The sequence below is a fragment of the Pteronotus mesoamericanus genome, unplaced genomic scaffold (assembly GCF_021234165.1).
Source record: "Pteronotus mesoamericanus isolate MK-2021 breed Mesoamerican mustached bat unplaced genomic scaffold, CSHL_Meso_final contig_227, whole genome shotgun sequence".
In the NCBI taxonomy this organism is placed as follows: domain Eukaryota; kingdom Metazoa; phylum Chordata; class Mammalia; order Chiroptera; family Mormoopidae; genus Pteronotus; species Pteronotus mesoamericanus.
In genome coordinates, this window is record NW_026555094.1 from 581,932 (window position 1) to 604,425 (window position 22,494).

Here is a 22,494-nt window from a genome sequence, read left to right on the forward strand (position 1 = left end):
TTGTTTTGGGTTTGGTTTTAGACTTTGGTTGGCATTATCCATGCAGAGGCATATAGTTTGTTTCAGTTTCCCCCACAATATTGGTGAAATTATAGTCCTTTACATGAGTCTAACAATATCGTTAAAAACACTAACTCATGTTTCATAAGAGTTCTGACTTTGTAATCATGATATTTGCATTAATTTTTGAAAATCTTCACATATTATGGGAGAGATAAAGTCACTTTTAGAAATGATAAAGTTATTTTGAATAAGGTATTTTAGAACCACACACACACACCGTTCCAGTGAAGATTGTGGACAAAATCTCGTATAATTTAACCAGTACTACCAGAAGTGATCAGCAGAGGGAGCAAGAGGAGTTTTCGTGACTTTCTGTTGGTTTTGTTTTTATTTTCATGAACTCAAAAACAAGAGATGAGTAAAAGCCAGCATGAACCTCCTTACGAAATTGAGAACCAGTTTATATTGCGTCTGCCTCTGGTAAGAAATCCTTCTATCTCAGAGAAAGTATCTTCAGTGCATAAATATTAGCTCTGCTTGGAATCTGTAGCATTATTTCTATTTAAGGTAGGCTATAAAAACTGAGACGCAGGAATCATGTTCTATTAAGCAGTCCTATCCTAGTGTGTACTCTTTTAGCAGCATTTGTTTTGTCTTATACATGCCACCTATCGTGTGGGTTGACTTCCTGGCAAATAGCTGTAACAATGATGGATTTGGTCACTTATCACAGATGCTAACAGACTGCTCATTGGACAGCCAAGACAAGACTTCTAAAATCCTTTGTCACCTCAGAAGGGCCACTGAGAAGGACCAGCACAGTGTCCTGCAAATTCATCACTATGCAAGGCTGTTGAAGCTCCTCTCAACATTGTGTTAGGTTCTCACCCCCTCCATTGAGAACTGTATTCAAGTATTATTTAATCTACAAAACCTGTATTAATAATGGGTTTCCAAAAGCTGTTTCCCCAAATAGGGTTAATTAATGTACTCAGTAAACAGCAGCTAAGCCTTTCCTTAGTAACTACAACTGAAGGGCAGCAGTGAGAGGCAAGAATATAGAGCTGGGAGGAGGCATTAACTGTAGCTAAAAGACAACAACGAGATTAGAGTCAGCTTCATCCTAATTTGACTTGAACAATGCATGGAATCTCATAGCACATGTCATTGTTTCTAATGTTTGGGAGGTTTGAATTTTATTTAAGGAGGACAGTCTATGACATACCTGTTCTACTGTCTGCCAAGTAGTCAATTCATCCTTCCAATTTGTCAATTTACCTCTTTCTTAGGAACATGCTGCTACTGTCAGGGAAATGATACAATCTGGAAGTGTTGCCATGAAGGATAAACTAAAAATCGACTTGTCTTGTAAGTAGTTAATATTCATTCACTATACACTGAGCAGTAATTTTATTAAGGTATTGCTCTATGCCTCCATACTAAGGATGTGGCGAAGACTATAATGTGTTCTCTGTCTTGATGGACTCTAAAAGAGGCTTAAGTCAATCTTATCTCTTTTAAGAGGAAATGAAGTAAATATTAAGCAACCTGAGGTAATTATCAGTATGTATAAGGAAGAACTTGGGGGTCAACTGTGGGCTTTGCATACTACTGATTGTCTCTGACATACAAAGCTTTGTGATTTCTGACTGTGACAAATGAAAGTACTGTTCTTTATTTACAAAGGTGATATACTTTTCTCTCTTTTAAACAACATTTATTAGGTCTTTAAAACAGAGAAGTAAGACGTATGCCAACTGCAAATTTGTGTGTATGTGCATTTAAACTGTGTTGTCACTTTAACTTCAATTCTAGCTAAATCAACCACTGTACATTGAAAGCTGCAGAAGATTTTTTATTATAGAATGTCCTTTTGTTCAGCTAATTTTACGTGACAATGCATGTATTTATTCAATAAAATTTTGATGCTAAAATAAAATAAATACAGAGAAGTATATAAAGAAGGAAATAAAAAGTGGGCCATAAGGCTACCACTCTAGAAGTCTTATTGACATTTTTTAAAAAGGGCAGTACCAGTTTGTGGCTAAAGAATTCAAACAAGACAGAAAAGTTCAAAAGGAGGAGTGAAACTGTCCATCACAGTGCCCCAAAATCAATGCCAAAGGTAACTAATATTAACCCTTTCTCCTTGTGTTTACAGACAAAACTTTTATGCATAATACCAACATTTAAATAATCTCTCTCTGTCTTTAAAGTTAATTTACACAAAAAGGATTATGTCACACCTGGTTCTGCATCTTTCTTTTTTTTCACTTACTGTTAGAAGATTACACTTGAATCCTCAAAAGATATCCATGTTTGATACATCTGGGCAGGAATCAGAGCTGTCAGTATATGTGTATGTATACACACACACACACACACACACACACACACACACACACGTGTGTGTGTGTGTAATCTAATATACATATTTCTCCCAGTATATGGCAGTTTTGTAGAGCTTTATCTTTTTGAAGCTAGTTAGAGGTTATAACTTGAGACTTAATCAGTACCATTCTAGGATCAACCCTTCCCTCACCTGACCCTTTGAAATTACCCATGCATAATGAAATGATTGAACACTTCTTATGTTGTCAAAAGGAATGGGTTTGAATAAATGGAGTTTGCCTTTCAGGATGAGAATGAAACATTTACTACTGTATCTACATTTAGCTCACAACCGTTACTAAGAAAATTCACTACTTTTGATCAAGTGACATAAACTAAGAGAAAAAGCACTCCATATACCCTGCCTTCTTTTCTCTGGAGAGTTACTAATTGCATGCACAATTCTAGCATTATGAGAAATAGTAGATTTCACTGAAAGACTAATCTGTCCCATACGAGTCTTCATTATTCAAACCCTAGGAGGTTTAAGGCTACATTGGGAAGATGTCAACTTTAATCTTTCCTGCTTCTTTTCAGCTGATGGACGTCATGCGACTGTTGAGGTGAAAGATGTCTCACTAACTGCTAAGATGGTTGACTTGCCTTGTGCTATTGGAAGCCTGAAAACTCTTGACAACAAAATTTTTTATAAAACGGCAGATATTTCCCAGGTATGGACAGTTTTCTTAATCTCCTAGCTCTCACACCCTTCCAGGAATCCCTTTCTCCCTCCTTTTCTCTTTCTTTCGGTGCCCCTTTCCACTTGGTGAATAACTACTTGTCATTTCTAATTTCTAGCTCAATTGGACAGGAATACAATGGCATGTTCTGGTTTGGTGTTTGATCCATAATTTTTCACTGTTTTATTTTATCCATACAGCTTTTAGAGCACCCTCTTTGTTATTTATAGTGACTCACTATTTGAAAAATATGAGCAACTCGCATTTTCTTCTGACCTTTCTGTTGTATGCTTTTAGCTGTGGAGATTTACATTGGTTCTTATTCATTATCTCTACTCTTGATTTTTTTGTTTCCTTTTTAAGACAAATGCTAGGATATGTCTGTTTTCAACATATTTCTTCTGTAGTAGTAAACACTCAAGCTAAAAAACACCCACTCAGAGCCCATATACAGTGCTGCCAAGACACAGAGAGAATGACTATGAATGTATGTAATACTTGGTTTTCTGGAAATGCCAAATAACATTGTTAATGATTCTATGCTTCAGGGCATCTTGTGGTAAGAATGATCACAATTCATTACTAAGTCAAGATAAGCGGCCGTAGTCAACTTCTTTCTCTTTGTTAAATGTAGATGCTTGTGTGCACTGCTGATGGTGATCTCCACTCTTCTCCAGAAGAACCCGTTACGTCTACTGATCTTAAAGGAATCAAGAAAAATGAAAAGGCAAGGAGGAAAAAATATGCATGGAAGCATGGGAGTAAGTCACCAGCCCTTTTTCTCCTCTGGATGACTACATTTATCTGATGAACCCTAATTATTTGTGAGCCAGAGACCCATTTACCACCCTTAGGTGTTTGGTTCATTAGGCATCCAGACACTCTTAAAGGAATGAGTCATGTTCTGAGCCAGGAGTTTAAAATGTCACCTTTCTCCTTATCAAATTCAGATAGATATGTGACTACTGTCAGTATATGTTTCACCATGTTGCGTTTATTTTAGTTACTCCACCACTTAAGAATGTCAGAAAGAAAAGGTTCCGCAAAACAACAAAAAAGGTTAGTTGCATACTATTTATGTGTCTACTGGGTGGATTGGAAAAGTATTATGAGTGGGGAAAAAAGAGACAGTCAGTTGGGGATTAATCTGTTCATTCATTTGTATGTTTAGTAAACATTTATTGAGTGTGAACTAAATGTTACGCACTGTATGTTAGCAATTGGGAATATTATAAACAAAAACCAACCTAATCCTTGAGGTTATAGAGTAGTTCTTTAGGGACCTGTTTATGTCTTGAATCTGAAACTTCTGCTAATGTTTTTAATTTTCAATTGCTAGATTTAGTGTTAAAGTAAACCCATGCAGAATCTGAGAATTGGGAATTGTGGCTATATTCCTAACCTTACCTTGGACTTTTAGAACCTTGGGCAAGCTACAGGAGTACTGTGGTTTGGCTTTGTCTTTTAATTTTTTTTAATTTTGAAATAATTGTAGAGTCATACGCAGTTGTAAGAAATAAAAGGGAGATGCCATGTATCCTTTAGTCAGTTTTCCCTGTTGTAACTTTTTGTAAAAGTACAGGATCACAAAGAGGAAATTGACATCATTAAAATTTACCTATCTTATCCAGATTCCTCCGGTTTTACTTGTACTCGTCTGTGTGTGTGTGTTTAGTTTTATGCAGTTTTATCCTCTGTGTATGTTCAGGTATCTACCTACACAGTCAAGATACTAAACAGTTCTGTCACCAAAAGGATCCCTCACCAAAATTATAGCCACACTCACCCCACCCGCCACCTATCCTACACCCCCAGTCAGTCTCAAACCTCTGGCAATGACTAACATGTTCTCCATCTCTATAATTTTGTCATTTTGAGAATGTCATATAAGTGGGAACCTATCCTTAATATCTGTGCAAGTTGTTGCATGTATGAATAGTTCATTCCTTTTTGTTACTGAGTAATTCCATGGTATGAATGTACCACAGCTTGTTTAACTGTTCACCCATGGAAAGATCTGGGTTGTTTCCATTTTTTGACTGTTTTAAATAAAGCTGTGAGCAGGTTTTGGTGTGCACTTAAGTGTTCATTTCTTTAGGATAAATGACCAAAAATGTGATTGCTGGGTCATATGGTAGTTGCATGTTTAACTTTCTAAGAAACCGCTAGACTGTTTTCCAGAGTGGCTGTACCATTTTACACTCCCACCAGCAATGTATGTGTGATCTAACTTCTCAATCTTCACCAGTATTAAGTATTCTCACTATTTTTTATTTTAGCCATTCTGATAGATGTGTAGTGATCTCAATGTGGTATTAATCTGCATTTCCCCGTTGGCTAGTGATGTTGACTATATACTCATATGCATATTTGCCATCTGTATATCCACTTCGGTGACATGTCTATTTATGCCTTTTGCCACATTTTCTAAATGGGTTTTTAAAAATTTTTGAGTTTTGCCCTCGCTGGTATGGCTCAGTGGATTGAGTGTGGGCCTGCAAACCAAAGGGTCGTAGGTTTGATTCCCAGACAGGGCACATGCCTAGGTTGCCAGCCAGGTTCCCAGTGGGGGGCACATGAGAGGCAGCCACACATTGATGTTTCTCTCCTTCTCTTTCTCCCTCCCCTCCCCTCTCTAAAAATAAATAAATAAAGTCTTTAAAAAAGTAACACAAAATGCTCTTTATAAAAAATTGTTGAGTTTTGAGAGTTCTTTATATGTTCTAAATATTTCTTTTTGTCAGATATCTGGTTTGCAAATATTTTCTCCCAGCCTGTAGATGGTCTTTTCATCTTCTTCACAGGGTCTTTCAAAGATCAAAAGGTTTTTGTTTGATGAGATCCAATTTATTGATATTTCTTGTTAAGGATTTTGCTTTTTATGTTAAGTCAAAGAACTCTTTGCCCAGCCCAGATCCTGAAGATTTTCTCCTATATCATTTTTCTAAAAGTTGTGCATTTTACATTTACGTGCACAATCTGTTTTTTAGTTAATTTTTGTAAAATGTGTACAGTTTAGTTCAAGGTTCATTTTTTTTGCCTTTACATGTTCAATTGCTCCAGCACCATTTGTTTAAAAGGCTGTCCTTCCTCTGTTGTATTTCTTTTGTACTTTTGTCAAAAATTGGTTAGGCATATTTGTGTGAGTCTTTTTCTGGGTTCCCTGTTCTGTCCCATTAATCTATGCGTTGATCCCTCCACTGATATCACAATGTATCTATATAATGTCATGAAATCAAGAAGACTGCTACTGAGTCATTGATGGACAGCAGATGACAGATAGTGGTGGGGTTAGGGGGTGGAGGGATTGAACAAAAAGGAAAAAGGACTCATGGACATGGACAATGGTGTGGTGATTGCAGGGTGGAAGGGGAATATAAGGGGACTAAATGGTAATGGAAAAATACAATAAAGATTAAACTTAAAAAAAAGACTTATCACTTTATTTTTCTTTGTCAATATTTCTTTAACCTTTCTAGAGCCTCTACCTTTCCATATAAATTTGAGAATAAGTTTGTCTATGTCTATAGAAAAGCCTTGTTGGAATTTTGATAAGAATTGTATCAAACTTATAGATTAATTTGGGGAGAATTGACATCTTTACTAGTCTTTCAACCTGTGAACATGGTTGCCTTGGCTTTTACAGTCAGTCAAAAGCACTCATTGAGTACCTACTAAGTGTAAACCTAAGTTAAGAATAGTTTTAGAACTCTTTAAGCTTTAGTGAAGTATGACAATTGTACTATAACTTCATTGTTTATTGTGTCTTACTTTATAGCGGGCTGATTTCAAACAAGTTGAAGAAGTGAGCTTTACTGAGGTAGACCAGTCATAATATAACTTTATTTTTTCCCCTTAGTATGTTTTATTTCATAGTTCATTAATTACAAAGAAATCATAGAGGTTACTTTCAAGCCTTTCTTCTCATCTCTAATTCCTGCTCTCATATACATACACTGAATTTGATTCACTGAAAAATGAATTCATTGTGTAATGTCTGATAACTCCTAAAGGAAATGATACAATTTGACAATTTGGCTAGTGACCCTGTATATCCTAATCTGCTTTTTTCCCTCTGATATTTATTTAGAAAGCCATTTCTTAGAAGCCAAGATTCACTTTTACAAGCAGTTACTTGCAATTGCTTATTCCTTCTCAAAGTTTTAATTTCTATTTGTGGCATGATGAATAAGTTGTGGAAATAATTGCCTAAAGCTGTATATAAGAGAGAACTTGTAGCTAGGATCCTTTTTTAAAAATAGGAAAACCTCTAATAATAAAGGTGTGGGAAAGTGGAATCTAGGAGTTTGGATCTTTAAATCAAATTACTTCTAAATAACACATCAGAAATTATAGTCATTTGCTAATGTGAGTCAGGGCAAATAATTAATAACTGAGGCCTCAGGTTTGACCCTGAGAGAAGTCTTTTATGTAGAGTTGCAAACTGAAAATATTAAATATCTCAAGTAACTTGGGATAAAAATAAGCTTACCATACAAAAATCTAGATCCTGGTCAAGATTCCTTCATAAGTATTACTTAAATTACAAATTTGGATGGATGGATGGATGGATATCTTAAAGAGGGCTAATTACTTGAATTTATTTGTATGTAGGAAAAGGGTATTCATGGGAAACACAGAATGTTAAATGACATTACTGGTATTCCTCCCACCCCTACTCTGGTCCAGTACACTGACTCTCCTGATGTGGAAAAGGAAGTGAAAAGACTGCTGTGTTCTGATGCTGAAGCTGTCAGTGTCCGTATCCTTTTATACTAAATATGTTCTGTGTAGTCTGTTCCATCCTATATGCACTTGCTGACAAGCCCTCACTTCTGGTATTTGTGTGCTGATTTTGATGTATAGAACTTATGATTATTGGAAATTTTATTTTCTAGCTAGGAACAATTAATTCATGTAATAAATATTCATTTACTTTTTTCAATAGAAGGCACTTCTCCATATTAGGAATCTAGATAGAAAGGCCTGAAGTTGGATTAATATAAATAGCACTTTCAGCAGAGAACGTCTTCCCTTTCAATGGTGTCTTCTCCTTTCTTTCTGCCTTTTTTCCTTGACTGCCTCTTCTTTCAGGATGGGAAGTCATTGCTGAAGGTGAAACCAAGGATATAGAAAGTAAAGGCTCCATTCCAAGCTTTGAGATATCCCCAGGAACAAGTGGCTATAAGCAGGATCATAGCTCATCAGGTACATTAGTAAAGGCAAAAAATAGGAGCTTCAGAAAGGGTAGGGATTCACCCTGTGTAAGACCATTCTCCATATTCTTACAGGCTAATTACAGGAAAAGGATGGCTTTGCCCTTCTTTCCTCTTATTGGTCCCTCAGTACTTTGCAGGTTTTAGATTGGGGTTGTAATTTACCATCAGTCCCTAGTATTCTAAATTCCTATGGACCCTTAGATCATCTAAATATCTTGATCATTGAATACATGAATGAATGTTACAGTGTTTTACACTTCCTGTCCTTGTTTTTCGAAGTGAATAATCTTCCTACATGAGAAATTACTTATAAAATTCATTGGTTGCCCAGTAAATTTGAGGGGAAGGACTATAATTGTAGCTGGAGTGGGAGTCATTTGAAAAACTTCAGGTTGTTTCACCTTCTTCCTGCTTAAAATCAATAGAATATCATATGCTTCGGGAGATACTCAGTGATTCTAGCAGTAGCAGTGATGATGATAAGGACAAGGACGAGGCTGATGATGATGAGGAGGAGGAGTTTTACTATGATGGTAAGAATGAAGAGGATGAACAGTATTATGAAGAGAATCTGCAAAGGGAACTACAGGCCAAGTTAATTGAATTTGGCCAGTGTGAGGCAAAGGAAGGAGCCAGTTCAATAGGTAAGTTAGAAGAAAAAACAATGGGTGGGAGAGAGTGAGTGGTAGTGCTAAATATTGACTCTAAACACACATTAGATGCAAGGCTAACTTTGAAAAGTTATTGCTCAGATGTGTAGTGGGCTTTTAGTTGACTTGGATTTCAGTCCACTAGTTTAAGCTGTGTTTAGATACATAAAGTTTCTGTCTATCTCTGTTAGTCATGGAAATTCAGAAGCATATTCATTATATGGAGAAAAAGCTCCAAGAGGTTCAGTGCAGAGCACAAAGACAGAAAGATCTCATCAAGAAAGTGGAAAACCTGACACTCAAGGTAAATTCTTGTTGGTTAGTGTAAAGATCTTGGTATCTTACTTTCAAAATCCCGTCTTGTGTTTCCACTCATGTCCCCTCTGAGCAGCATTCTTGTTCATTCATGAAGCTAAACAAATTCTTAGAAAACCCCTAATAATAGATAGCCCCATTTGCTTCTATCTGATTGATTTTTATAATTTCATATAAGCATGTTTTGGGGGATGGGACCAGGAGACTTGAGATAGTAATTACCAATATCGAGCATTTTCTATGTGAAAGGCACATAAAGAGCTTAGAACTTTACATGGATCACCTCATTCCATTGTCACATCTCTGACATATAGGTACTGTTACTATTCCCATTTTATAGATAAGTAATTAAAATTCAAAGAGGTTAAGTAACATGCCAAGGACCACAGAAAGCAATAGGACATAGAGTGAACCCTGTTTGTACCAAAATACATTCATTGCAATGAAAGAGAATTAACTAAATTTGTTTTTAAATTTTCTGATGCATTATTGAACAAGAATATATATCTAGATTTATTTTTATTAATACAAATTTTTTACAAAAGGAAAATATGTGTTTATAGCATGTTTGCTTTCCTTTCTGTAGTGAGGGAAATTCAGAAGCATCTGAAGAACAACTTGCCAGATTTCATTTTCTGTATACCTGTAGTCATCAAAAGAGAATAAAATAACATGGATTTAAACTGTTATCCTTTAGAATAACCAAGTGAGATAACAGATGTGGACACACTTTGAAAGATATAGATACATGGTATATTAATATTGTGTTGCAGGCAATACTAGTTAAGAATAGTAATATTCTGCCCTAGAGCAGAAAAATGAAGGAGTAAAAACCAAATTTCAAGCCACCTTTTTGTTTTTACTTTATAAATCATGTTTACTCTATTACAGTTGTCTCAATTTTTACCGCTTTACCCCCCTGCAACCATCCCATCCCCCACTCCCACAGTCAATTCCCACTCTGTTGTCCATGTCCATGGGTCGTTCATACATGTTCTTTATCTACTCCCTTCCCCTTCTTTCCACCATTGTCCTCTTTCCCCATCCCCTCTGGTCACTTTCAGTCTGCTCTGTGTTTCCATGCCTGCGGTTTATTTTGTTCATTAGTTTATTTTGTTCATTAGTTTATTTTGTTCAATAGAGTACACTTATAGGTGAGATCATATGGTATTTGTCTTTCATCAACTGGCTTATTTCACTTAGCTTAATATTCTCCATTTCCATCCATGTTGACGCAAAAGGTAGGCGTTCCATCTCTCTCTCTCTCTTTCTTAAATGCAGGTTGATTTTATTTATTTTTTTAGATGTCAAAGTTAATTATAAAATACTAAAAATATTTAAGACGATTATAAAGTCTCAGCAATTAAACCAACATGACTCCTGCACAAAAAAAATCAACTAGATCAATGAAATATAATGAGCATTCTAGAGACAAATGTATATATCTAACAATATAGTATGTGATTAAGTTGATATTTCAAATCAATGGGTAAAATAAGGCTTATTCAACAAATAAGGTCCATGGACCACTATTACTTGAAATAAAACAAATATAGAGCCTTATTTCACACATTATACAAGAAATATTCAGGTGAGTTAAAAATCAATATGTAAATCTAAGGAGTTTTAGAAGAAAATAGAACTAATATTTTCATGACCTGAAGTAAACTATTCAACCTCAGAAGTTATAAAGTAAATATTGACAATATGACTGTATTAAACATTTAACTATATAGTAATATACATATAAAAAACTTAAAATACAAGGAATAGAAAAGCATGTGCAACCCCTAAAACATGGTTAATACGTTTCTTTTTTGTGTGGTTTTCTTTTTTAGGGAAAAAAGTTCTACAAACCTTTAATCAAAAAATGGATAAAGAATACCAAAAAGTGATTTAAAGCTTTTTTTGAAATAATAGAAATAGGCAAGAAATATACAAAAACAGGTTTAGTTTCAACATATAGTAAAGGAACAATTAAAATAACATCATTGTCACAATCAGATTAATGAGTATTAAAAATATTGGTAATATCAAGTATTGGCCACTCTGAAAGGAACTCGGTATTCATAGAAACTTTCTCTTCATCTTAAAGCAGTCCCTTTAGCATATTTTTGCAGTGCTGGTTTGGTGGAGGTGTAGTCTTTTAGCCTTCTTTTGTCTGGAAAATTCCTTATTTTGCCTTCCAATTTAATTGAGAGCCTTGCTGGGTAGAGCAGTCTTGGTTGTAGGCCTTTGCTTTTCATTACTTGAAATATTTGTTGCCAGCCCCTTCTGGCTTGCAGTGTTTCTGTTGAGAAGTCAGCTGCTAGCCATATTGGGGCTCCCTTATATGTTACTACTTCTTTCTCCCTTGCTTGCTTTAGGATTCTCTGTTTCTCTTTGATGTTTGCCATTTTCATGATGATGTGTCTTAGAGCGGGCCTCATTGGGTTCCTCTTGAATGGGACCCTCTGTGCTTCCTGGGCTTGTGTGCCCTTTTCTCTCCTCCAATTAGGGAAGTTTTCCATCATTACTTTTTCGAACACATTCTCCATCCCTTCTGCATCCTCTTCTTCTTCTGATATCCCTATTATACGGATATTATTACATTTCAGGTTGTCCTGCATTTCTCTAAATGCCTCTTCATTCTTTTTGAGTCTTTTCTCATTTCCTTGCTCTTTCTGGGAGTTTTTTTCTACCTTATCCTCCAGCTTGCTGATTTGTTCCTCAGCTTCATTGAATCTGCTTTTGGTTCCTTCTACTGTGTTCTTCAGTTGAGAAACTGTATTCTTCATTTCCTCTTGCCTATTATTGATCGTTTCTATGTCCTTTTTCATGCTGATATAATTTGCAGTAAGTTCCTCGTAGTGTCCCTGTAGTTTTTGGTAATTCTCTCTGAGCTCACTGAGCTCATTGAGCTTCCTTAGAACCGTTGTTTGGAACTCAATATCTGATAGTTTACTTGCCTCTATTTTGTTTAGTTCTCTTTCTGGGGATTCCTCCTTTCCCTTTAAGTGGGGCATATTTCTTTGTCTTCCCATTATTTGTGAGACTCTCCTTTTTTGCTTCTGATTCTTAAGTTGATCTGTCTTGATCTCCTGACTTTGTGGTGTGAAATTCTATGGTTTGAGAGCACTGTTTTTGCTTTCTGGATCTGCCTCTGATGATGTCACATGTTGACCCTGTCTGACCTTTGACAGTCTGTTCGACACTTCCAGTAATCTACTGTCTGTGGCTGTCTCCTTCAGCTGTTAATCTATTCACTCTGCACTCAGTAGGATGCCTTAAACAGCTCATGGTGGGGTGGAGTCCCTTCTGGCAGTGGGGTTATTGGGTCCACTCACGCTACTGCGGTATGGGGGAGGAGTCTGCACTGAGCTCCCACCAGCTACTCTCTCTGTTGTCTCCCCAAAACCTCCGTTCCCAGTCTTTCCTCAAGTGTTGCCAGACATCTCTGTACCCCCTTTAGCCAGGGATCTACTGCCTGCGCCTGCCACTCTACACTTTGCAGGCAGCTTAGACACCACAGGGCAGGGTGGAATCCCACCTAGGAACGGGGCTATTGCGTCCTTTGACACTGGTGCCACTCAGGGGGTGTCTTCTCTGCCTGAGCAAGATGGCTGCTCCTGCATGGGGGATGGGTCAGCACCGAGATCCCACCAGCTATTTTCTCAGTTCTCTCCCCAAAGCCTCCTTCCCTAGTCTCTCCTCAGGCATCTCTTGCCCACTCTGCCCCCACCTTGGCCAGAGACCAGATAAGTAGCTGCAAATAAAAATTTATGCATTGGCCCTTTAATCAGTTCTTTGCATCTCCAGCTGCCCATCTCTGGCAGAGAGCAACCCTGCCGCTTTTTGCAGCTGGCTGTTTCCTGTGTATCTTTTGGGCTCTGGTTCTGTGGGCTTGAGATCCCCACTATTGGCTTAGAGCCCGCTCTTCTCAGGGGGATCCGACTGGCCATTTTAATATCCTTCTGGTACTGCCGCCCATGGGTACCCCGCCTGCCTTCTCAGGTCTGTACCGCACTCCTTACCAGTTAGAGTGCCCTAAAACCAATTCTTCTGTCTCCGAGATTACAAGGCTCCTCTCTCGCTATTGTTCAGTTGTTTGTTCCAGGTGTGTTCTCCACAATTTAGTTGTAGTTCCAGGTTGGTCCTGGGAGGAGGTCAGTGTGACTTCCACTCACTCCTCCGCCATCTTGATTCTCCTAAGCCACCTTTTTAAAAAGTTCACCACATTCAGTGGATTTGTGCTAAACCAGAACAATGTAACATGAAGGCATTCCAACCATTTATTTTAGGACAAGATAAAATGTTGTGTATGGTATATTAAATCAAATCTAGGGTCTTGTAGTTAGGGGGCACAGTCTTTATATTTCAAATCCTTTAAAAAAGAGTTGCTCTTTTGTTACAAATGACAGTTTTCTTATCAAATTATTTGCCAAACTCTTTGTCTCTCTTGGTCCTTTTTTTTTTTTTTTGAAATTCTGCATGTATCATTTATACAATTTGTTTTTCAGAATCATTTACACTCTGTGCTGGAGCAACTTAAGTTACAGGAAAAACAAAAAAATGAGCAGGTAAGAAATGTGTTTTCAAATCAAGCAGAAAACATTTGATACAAAGAATACCCCACCCTTAACCTCATTTCTGGTTGTCCTTAATAGGAATAGTAGTGCCCAAATCTTCTAACTGAGGGCAGCAGGTTGGAACAAGGTCTTTGTGAAAATTCACTCATTTGACAGATATTGAATGTCTGTTAAGTGAAAAGCCCTGGATGTACATACAGTGTTTTTTAAATTTTATTTTTCAATTACAGTTTACATTCAATATTATGTTGTACTAGTTTCAGGCATACATCATACGAGTTAGACAATGATATACTTTACAAAGTGTTCCTCCCTATAAATCTCGTACCAATCTGGCACCGTACATGGTTGTTAGAATATTTTGACTGTATTTCCTATTCTGTACTTTACATTCCCTTGAGTATTTTGTAATTACGATTTGTACTCCTTAATCCCTTCACCTTGAATAAGGCAGATACAATTATTGTCCTAATGAAGCTAAGAGCCTAGCAGGGAAGATTGACAGTAAACAAATCATACAAATTTAAAGGTACAAATCATGAATAAGTGCGTGAAAGGGAAAAGTCATTGGTGCTATTTGAATAAAGAGAGTCCTGATTTAAATTGTGTGCATGTATGGGGTCTGATCAGCCTTTCTGAGGAAGTTATATTTGGGCTGAGACCTGGACGGTAAGTACAGACTAAGGAGGGTGGGGAACTTTTGGGTGGAGCATATGTCAGATCACATATTGGGAAAGAATTTGGCCTCCTTGAACACCTCTGGAGTATTTAAAGGAAGAAGAGTGACAACAGAAGCCTGAAGAAGTAGGCAGAGGCTATACTGTATGGTCTCTTGCAGGCTTTGATAAGGAAGTTGGGTTTTAGTTATAAGTGCAATTGGAAGTCCTTGAAGAGTTTTAATCAGGAGACTCACATTAATTTAACCTTTTAAAAGATCACACAGATTCTTACATGGAGAATGTATTGTAGAAAGGCAGGACTAGAAGAGGGAGGCCAGTTAGGAGGTTATTTGGTAGTCTAGTAAGAGATGATAGTAACTTGAACTAAGATGGTGGCAATGGAGATGTAAAGAATATATATATAATTTTAACTGAAATATAAATGTTTTATAACAGCTTTATTGAAATGTAATTCACATGCCATACAATTCACCCATTTAAATTGTACAATTCAATGGCTTTTAGTACATTCACAGAATTGTGCAACCATCACCACAGTCAATTTTAAAACATTTTCATTATCCCCCCCAAAAACACTTGTACCCATTACCATTCAGTTCCCATTTCTTCTGAATCACTCCTACCTTCTACCCTTAGGCAACCGCTAATCTACTTTCTACTAGTCTGCTTTGCCTATTCTGGGTACTTCATATAAGAGGAAAGATATATAGTCTTTTGTGTCTGACTTATTTCACTTAACATAATGTTTTCAAGGTTAATCCATGTTGTGGCATATATCAGTACTTTATTTCATTTTATGACTGAATAATATTCCATTATATGGATATATCACATTTTGTTTATACTTTTATTCATCGGTGGACTTTTGAGTTGTTTCCACATTTTCACTATCATGAATAATGATGCTACGAACATTCATATATGAGTGAATGGATTTTAAAGGTAGAATTGATAGGACCTGGGCCAATTACTGGATGTTGAAGGAGAAAGAAGTGTTAATGATGTGTGCTAGATATCTAACTTGAGTGACCATATTGTTTAATGTCACAAAAGAGTGAAAAGAAGAGGGCAGTGTGTGATAAATGAGGGTCAAAGAAAATGTATGCCAACTCCAGCCCTATAATATTGAGGGTAACAATTTTAAAGAGACTGTAGGTCATATAATGAAAATGGGTTTAGCATGGGGCTCTTAAGGTAGAGACAATACTCTTTCCCATCCCCATCCAACAAGGCTAGGGGAATTCTCATGTTCTGCATGTTCCCCTCCCCTCAGCAAATCACATATCCAGGTATTGCTAATAAACAACCATATGAATGGTTGATGCCAAGATTGCTATAGCACCAAGTTTTCATCAATGTAAGTAGTTAATATTGGGGAGTGCTATTGATATTTTCAACATAGAAAGGTAGCTGTAAGCTTTATTCCCTCAGAGCCCTTTATGTTAGCTCATGTATTCAGTGTAGATTTATGTGTGCCTACTCTGAGCTAGGTTCTGCAGGGAGCTACAAAATGCTTACAACACACTCTCTGCTTCCAGTGGAAGAGAAATCCATGAGGGGGATGGGAATTTAAAGGAACGAGGATTCACTTTTGTCCATGGAGATCAAGGAAGACTTCATGGAGAGATGGTGTTTGACTGAGGCCTTAAAAAGTGGGTAGGGTTTTAATAAGGAAATAAAGAAAGAAGGCGTTGATGCCAGGCTAAAGAGTTTAGATTTTTGATGAAGATCATAGTGAACCATCAGAGCTTTTTTACCTGGGGAGTAATTCAGGAAGATTTCTCTTCCAGCAGTATATAGGGGAAATGAGTGAGGGAGACTAGAGGAAGATGTAAGTGTTAGAATCATAAGTCAACAATTGATTAGATATGTAGGACAAAAAGGGGAACAAAGGAGTCCAAATCTGGGTAACTAGAATATGGTGTGCCACTAAACAGAAATGAAGACAACAGGAAGAGGATTATTGGGGGTGGGTGTGGAGAATATGATTAGTTGAGTTGGAAGCACTCTAAAATGGGAGATTGGAGAGTGGCTCATGCATACAAATGACAGCTGAAGTTGTTGGGATAGATGGGTTAGTCGGGGTGACTGTTCAGCAAGAAGTGTGAACCTAGAGGGAAAATCTCTCTTTAGAGGATGGTGGGAAGAGAAAGAGCCCACAAAGGAGAAAGTTGGGGCAGTCAGTGGTTGTAATCACAGTCAGCATCTGAGTGAAAAAAAACAAAAAACCTCTTACTGAAGATGGCAACTATAGCAGTTTTGGTAGGTGGTGTGCATCATAGGATCATTTTTGTAATACTTTATTCTTTTTATTTCACAGAACGAAAATCCACATTGGTATGAAGCGACCTAAATTGAATAATATTTAGAAATCATCTTTGTCCCAAAGACAGGATAACTCTGAGTGTTACTGGCAACTTTGCCATTTTGAGTTTTTAAAAAAAATTAAATCTTATACCACAAAAGATTCAGGGCTTCTGACTTAGAATGCATCAGGATAAGTAGAACACCATCAGGCTCCTGATTGGACAGGACTCTGAGCCAGTTTCCAACTGTCTCTTAATGTGATAAGAAGCAGCAGCTAAGACTTGGTATAAGACTCACTGTGTTCTCTCCCAACTGCCTTATCTTCTGACTCTTAGAATAATGGCTACAGTGATTCCATCTCCTTTGTCCCCACACTGAGCTGTGACCTCTGTACCCTCTTTCCAGAAGTAAAAATTAACAGCAAACACATTAAATTTTTCAGCATATTCAATTTTAAAGCTTCCTTTTATAAGTTTGCTATAATAAAAGACAATATCATGGTTGCAGCAGTGTGTATGCATTCTTTTTTTTTTTAATCCTCACCTCAGGATATGTTTATTGATTTTAAAGAGAGAGAGGAAGGGTTGGGGGAGAGAGAGACAGACAGACAGAGAGAAAGGGAGACAGATGTAAGAGAGAAACATCGATCAGTTGCCTCGCATATGCACCCCATCTGGGGATCAAACCTGCAACTTAGGTACGTGCAGTGACCAGGCATTGAACCTGCAAATTTTTGGTGTATGGGACAATGCTCCAACCAATTGAGCAACCTGGCCAGGGCTGTGTATGCATTCTTGACTATGGCACTGTTCTTTGGAACATCAGAAGACTAAGATAACCATATAAATGTCAAATTACAGTTCTTTTTTGGTTCATATAATTCTAAGTCAAGTAGTAGAACTTAAGATTTCAGATGAATTTCTCATGTTTTTCTGCCTCTCCCTACAGATAATTTCCCTCCAGGAGAAACTTAAATACTTTCTGGAGAACTAAGGAGAGCCTTCAGCTTGGCACACAAACATTGGATTCCCCAACCACATTGAAGACTACATGAAACTGCATGTTTCTGTTTGTTTCACTGCCTTATGTTAAGTCATTTGTATTTGTTTCCTTTCTTCTTGCTAATAATATTTGGAATTTGTAGTAGTGGAGAAAGGGACAGAATATTTAAAAAGTAGTAGACCTAATGACCCAACTCACCTAGGGGCCTTTACTTCTCTTTATGAATTTGAGAATTACTTATATTGCTCTGTTCTAGGTGCCATTGGTTGATTCAGTCATGCTTGCCAAAGACACACAGTATAGCCTGAAGAGTGTGCAATTGGTTAGGATATGTTTTAGCTTTTATTTCTGTTTGCTTTATATACTTTCTAAAACATAGAACAAATAAAGCCATTTCTACCAAGGGCTAGGACTGGCCACAGTGAATTTAAGTGCCTACTTCATGGAAGCTAATAGTAAATTGTAAATAGTAAATAGTAAATAGTAAATAGTAAATTATCTCTATGTCAGGTAGTAGGGACTGCTTTTGTGCTCAGGGATGATTTTTTGTAAACTTCTATTAACATTTATTTTATGCTGAATTTACTCCCAGGCCATAAGTTTTTGTTTCTTCTGGAATATCATTTCCTTTTATGTAACTTCCTCTTCTGGCTTAGAAACAATCTGCTCTTTTCAGTGGGATCATCTCAGTGTGGCAGGGAGAGCTCCTGAATGGGTTAGTCTGCCCATGAGCTCTGTAAGTTCTGTGCTGCATCTTGGGAGGTTTGTTCACCTGGATGTGCTCAATGATCAGAGAATCTACGTCTAAACCCTTATGGTTCAGCATTACCGTCTGCATTTTGAAACAGGCAGCAAAATATCAGCACTCTTTTTGGGTCACGAACCCTGTGTCCAGCCCCACTGTTTGGCCTGGGCACACCTACCAACTCCACCATTATAACAATGCAGTGGCACACATTGTTTCTGTAAAGTGACACCTTTCAGATACTTGGTGGCTTTCCAAATATGCATACCTTTGATTGATGGCCTGGGCAGTTTCATGAGTGTTTTTAAAGTGAACACAAAGATTTGAACCTCTTTATTTGTATGATTTTTCAGGGTTTTCTGGGTCAAGTGAATAGCAAGTCATTTTTAGATGTCACCTCAGGCCACTTACGAGAAGAGTCAGGGATAATTTCTTGCCAGTACTATCTTTGTTCTGCTGTTGTGTTTTAGGACTGTGCCCCACTGTTATTTGCCAACTAAGGGAATAGTTAGAGCAGAGATGAAATTCCAAGATGTTCTCCTTATTCTGAGCCTCTTCATCCTAAGCCTCCTGAAGCCTCGTCATCCTAAGCTTATCCTGAGCCTCCATCAGAAAAGATTAGGAAAAACCAGATGCCTATGAAGACTCCCTTAAGAACCATGGGTGGGTTTGTTTCTTCAGCTGTATTGTTAAGGTTTTCCACTCTGTATTCTTTAAACAATAAATAAATTTATCATTTTAAATGGATTGTTGTCACCTTATTAAACCACTCACACAATGAATACACTCATAACCAAAAAGAAACTGGAGAGACAAGCAGTAAACTAGGATTAGGAAATGTCACAAAATGCTGCCAGTACTGGGACTCCTAAAGAGCAAATCATCTCATATTAACCCTATAGCATTGAGATTTCAAGAGCAGGTAGAGAAATGTGGTAAACATGGCATAGCCAATATTTGCATTGAATCATGTAGTGGAATGAACACAAGGTTGAAATCCCATCTCTGCTACTCACTTTGGGCAAGTTTCTACACCTCTTGGATCCTGTATTTCCTCATCTGGAAATCAAGGGTGATAATGGTTATCACCAAGAAGTATCTGAGGGTTTTCTGGAAGCAGCCCAGCTAGACCCAGGTCTGGTCCCAGTTGATGAAATTAGTGTTGCTCTAGGAAATGCACTTGCAAGTTTTCTCTGCCACTTCATGTGCTTCCATTTCAAGTTGAAGTTAGTAAGCCAAGGGCAGAGAAGAAGAGGTCACTATGTATGAGAAGGGCCTATGGAGGAGGAATAAAGACCGAAGGAATGCTGGAGGTTAATTAATGTAGGGAATAAGTGAGACTAAGGGAGATAAACATGTAAACAGCAAACAAAATGAAGCCAATATTAGGAAAGAAGAGGACAGCTTGAGAACCAATATATAAAAACAATCCCCCCCCAAAACCCAGAGTTTATTTATTTATTTTTTTGTTTCCCTATTATATGTTCTATACTCATTTTACCAGTTTTCTTTTTTTTGGGGGGGAGATGTTCCTTCCTTCCTTCCTTCCTTCCTTCCTTTATTTATTTATTTATTTATTTATTTATTTTTAAGTACATTTGTCTCTGCCTCCCCCCCACCACTTTCCCTTGCCCCCTCCCCTCCTTCCCTCCCTCAGCTTTTCCCCATTGGTTTTGTCCATGAGTCCTTGCTATATGTTCCTTGACTTTCCCCATTCCCTTCCCTTTCCCTGCCCCCCTCCCTCCTTCCCTCTTGTCTCTGTTGATTTCCTTTCAGTGTTGCTAGTCATATTTTCCTTGCATCTTTGTATTGTTGGTAAGGTTCTGCTTATAGGTGAGATCATATGGTATTTGTCTTTCGCCCCCTGGCTAATTTCGCTTAGCCTGATGCTCTCCAGTTCCATCCATGCTGTCCCGAAGTTTAGTAGTTCTTTTTTTCTTTCTGCTGCATAGTATTCCATTGTGTATATGTACCATCACTTTTTGATCCAATCATCTACTGATGGGCATTTAGGTTGCTTCCATCACTTGACTATTGTAAATTGTGCTCCTATGAACATTGGGGTGCATAGGTTCTTTTGTATTGGCATTTTGGTGTTCTCAGGGTATAGTCCCAGGAGGGGAATCACTGGATCCAAAGGCAGTTCCATTTTCAGCTTTTTGAGGAAATTCCACACTGCTTTCCATAGTGGCTGCACCAGTCTGCATTCCCACCAACAGTGGACTAGGGTTCCCTTTTCTCCACAGCCTTGCCAGCACCTGTTGTTTGTTGATCTGTTTATGATGGCCATTCTGACTGGTGTGAGGTGGTACCTCATGGTGGTTTTGATCTGCATTTCTCTGATGGCTAGTGATGCTGAGCATCCTTTCAAATGCCTCTGGGCTCTCTGTATCTCCTTGGAAAAGCATCTGCCCTGGTCCTTTGCCCATTTTTTGATTGGATCGTTTGTCTTCTTGGAGTGGAGTCGAGTGAGTTCTTTATATATCTTGGAGATCAAACCTCTATCTGATGGATCATTAGGGAATATATTTTCCCATAGGGTTGGCTCCCTTTTCATTTTGTTGCTGTTTTCTTTAGCCATGCAGAAGCTTCTTCTTTTGATGAGGTCCCACTTGTTTATTCTTTCCTTTATGTCCCCTGCTTTAGGAGACATATCAGTGAAAAAATTGCTGCGTGGGATATCTGAGAGTTTCCTGCCAATGTTCTCCTCTAAGACTTTGATGGTGTTGCGACTTATATTTATGTCTTTTATCCATCTTGAGTTTATTTTTGTGTATGGTGTCAGCTGATGATCCAATTTCAATTTTTTGCATGTAGCCGTCCAGCTCTCCCAACACCATTTGTTGAAGAGGCTATTAGTGCTCCATTTTATGCTTCTGCCCCCTTTGTCACATATTAGATGTCCATAGAGATCTGGTCTTATTTCTCAAAACCCAGATTTTAAAAGATGAGAACAAAGAAAATGGGGGAAAGGAATTGAGTGTCAGAGGCAGAATGTGGGAGAAGAGGCAGGGTTTGAAAAGATAGGCCTTTCCAGGTGAAGGACGGCAGGGGACTGGAACAGAAACATTTTAAAAAAGTATCCTGGGGACATGGCTGGAGAGACTGAGGTCAGTGAGGGTGGTACATATGCCACAAGTGGCATCTAGGGGTGAAAGAGAAGTAGAAGAGCCCTATCCATTCTCTGTCCAATACTGCAACCCAAGAGCAGTGAGAGGTGTAATGAGAGGCAGGGGGGAAGGGAAGAAAACGGGGCAAGATCAAATGTGTCTGCAGTGCCCTTCCATTCCCTCTACTACCATATCTCATTGTAACCCTGGGTAACTGCTTCACCACTGCCCTCCAGTTCCTCAAGGCTTATTGCCACCCTGACTTTCCACCCCATGCAACACACACACATATGATACCTCATAAAGTTTTTTTCATAGTCCAGTGATTCTGGCTTTGGCATGTTACAGACATGCACTGTCCAATATGGTATCCACTATCCACATGTGACTTTTGAACACTTTACATATTGCTAGCCCAAATTGAGATGTGTGGTAACTGTAAAATATACATGGGGTTTCTGTAGAGGGACTGCTCTGTGCTAGCTCCCTGGTGGCCTCCCACTATCCACATAGGCCACGTAGGCATGGTTCAAGTGCAGGCTGCCCTGGGCCTTAGTGGAATGCCCTGTAATCCTACCGGAACACAGGAACATAGGCAGTCTTATGAAGAGCTGTGGCTAAAGACCATCCTCACTCACCTCTTTATCTCAGGGAGGCTGCCATGAGGCAGTTTCTCATCCACCTCCTTCATTCTGATAAGGTATGGGGCATTCTGCCTGCCTTCCAGCCCCAAAGGGAACATCTGCAGACCATAAAACTGCTTAGCTGCAATTTGGAGTTGGTTACTCAGCAATGGTGTCCACCTATCGATGTTGCATGCCATC

At 38.1% G+C, this 22,494-nt stretch overlaps 1 protein-coding gene across 1 annotated transcript; it reads left to right on the top strand.

The window, feature by feature from the left end:
- Positions 1-417: 417 nt before the first annotated feature.
- Positions 418-17,806, top strand: TAF7L (TATA-box binding protein associated factor 7 like). The gene is made up of 12 exons (XM_054572288.1): positions 418-483; positions 1,293-1,371; positions 2,932-3,065; positions 3,709-3,835; positions 4,078-4,133; positions 6,853-6,894; positions 7,689-7,836; positions 8,169-8,282; positions 8,719-8,937; positions 9,135-9,247; positions 13,758-13,817; positions 17,762-17,806. Exons 1-12 carry the CDS (start codon positions 418-420, stop codon positions 17,804-17,806), a joined length of 1,203 nt encoding a protein of 400 aa, XP_054428263.1.
- Positions 17,807-22,494: the final 4,688 nt, after the last annotated feature.

Bases quoted from the DNA above. Each gene is read 5' to 3' on its own strand.
- TAF7L (XM_054572288.1), top strand. From the start codon at position 418: ATGAGTAAAAGCCAGCATGAACCTCCTTACGAAATTGAGAACCAGTTT. The intron at 6,895-7,688 runs GTAGACCAGTCA...ATTTGTATGTAG, and splicing joins AAGAAGTGAGCTTTACTGAG to GAAAAGGGTATTCATGGGAA. The intron at 7,837-8,168 runs GTATCCTTTTAT...CTCTTCTTTCAG, and splicing joins TGCTGAAGCTGTCAGTGTCC to GATGGGAAGTCATTGCTGAA.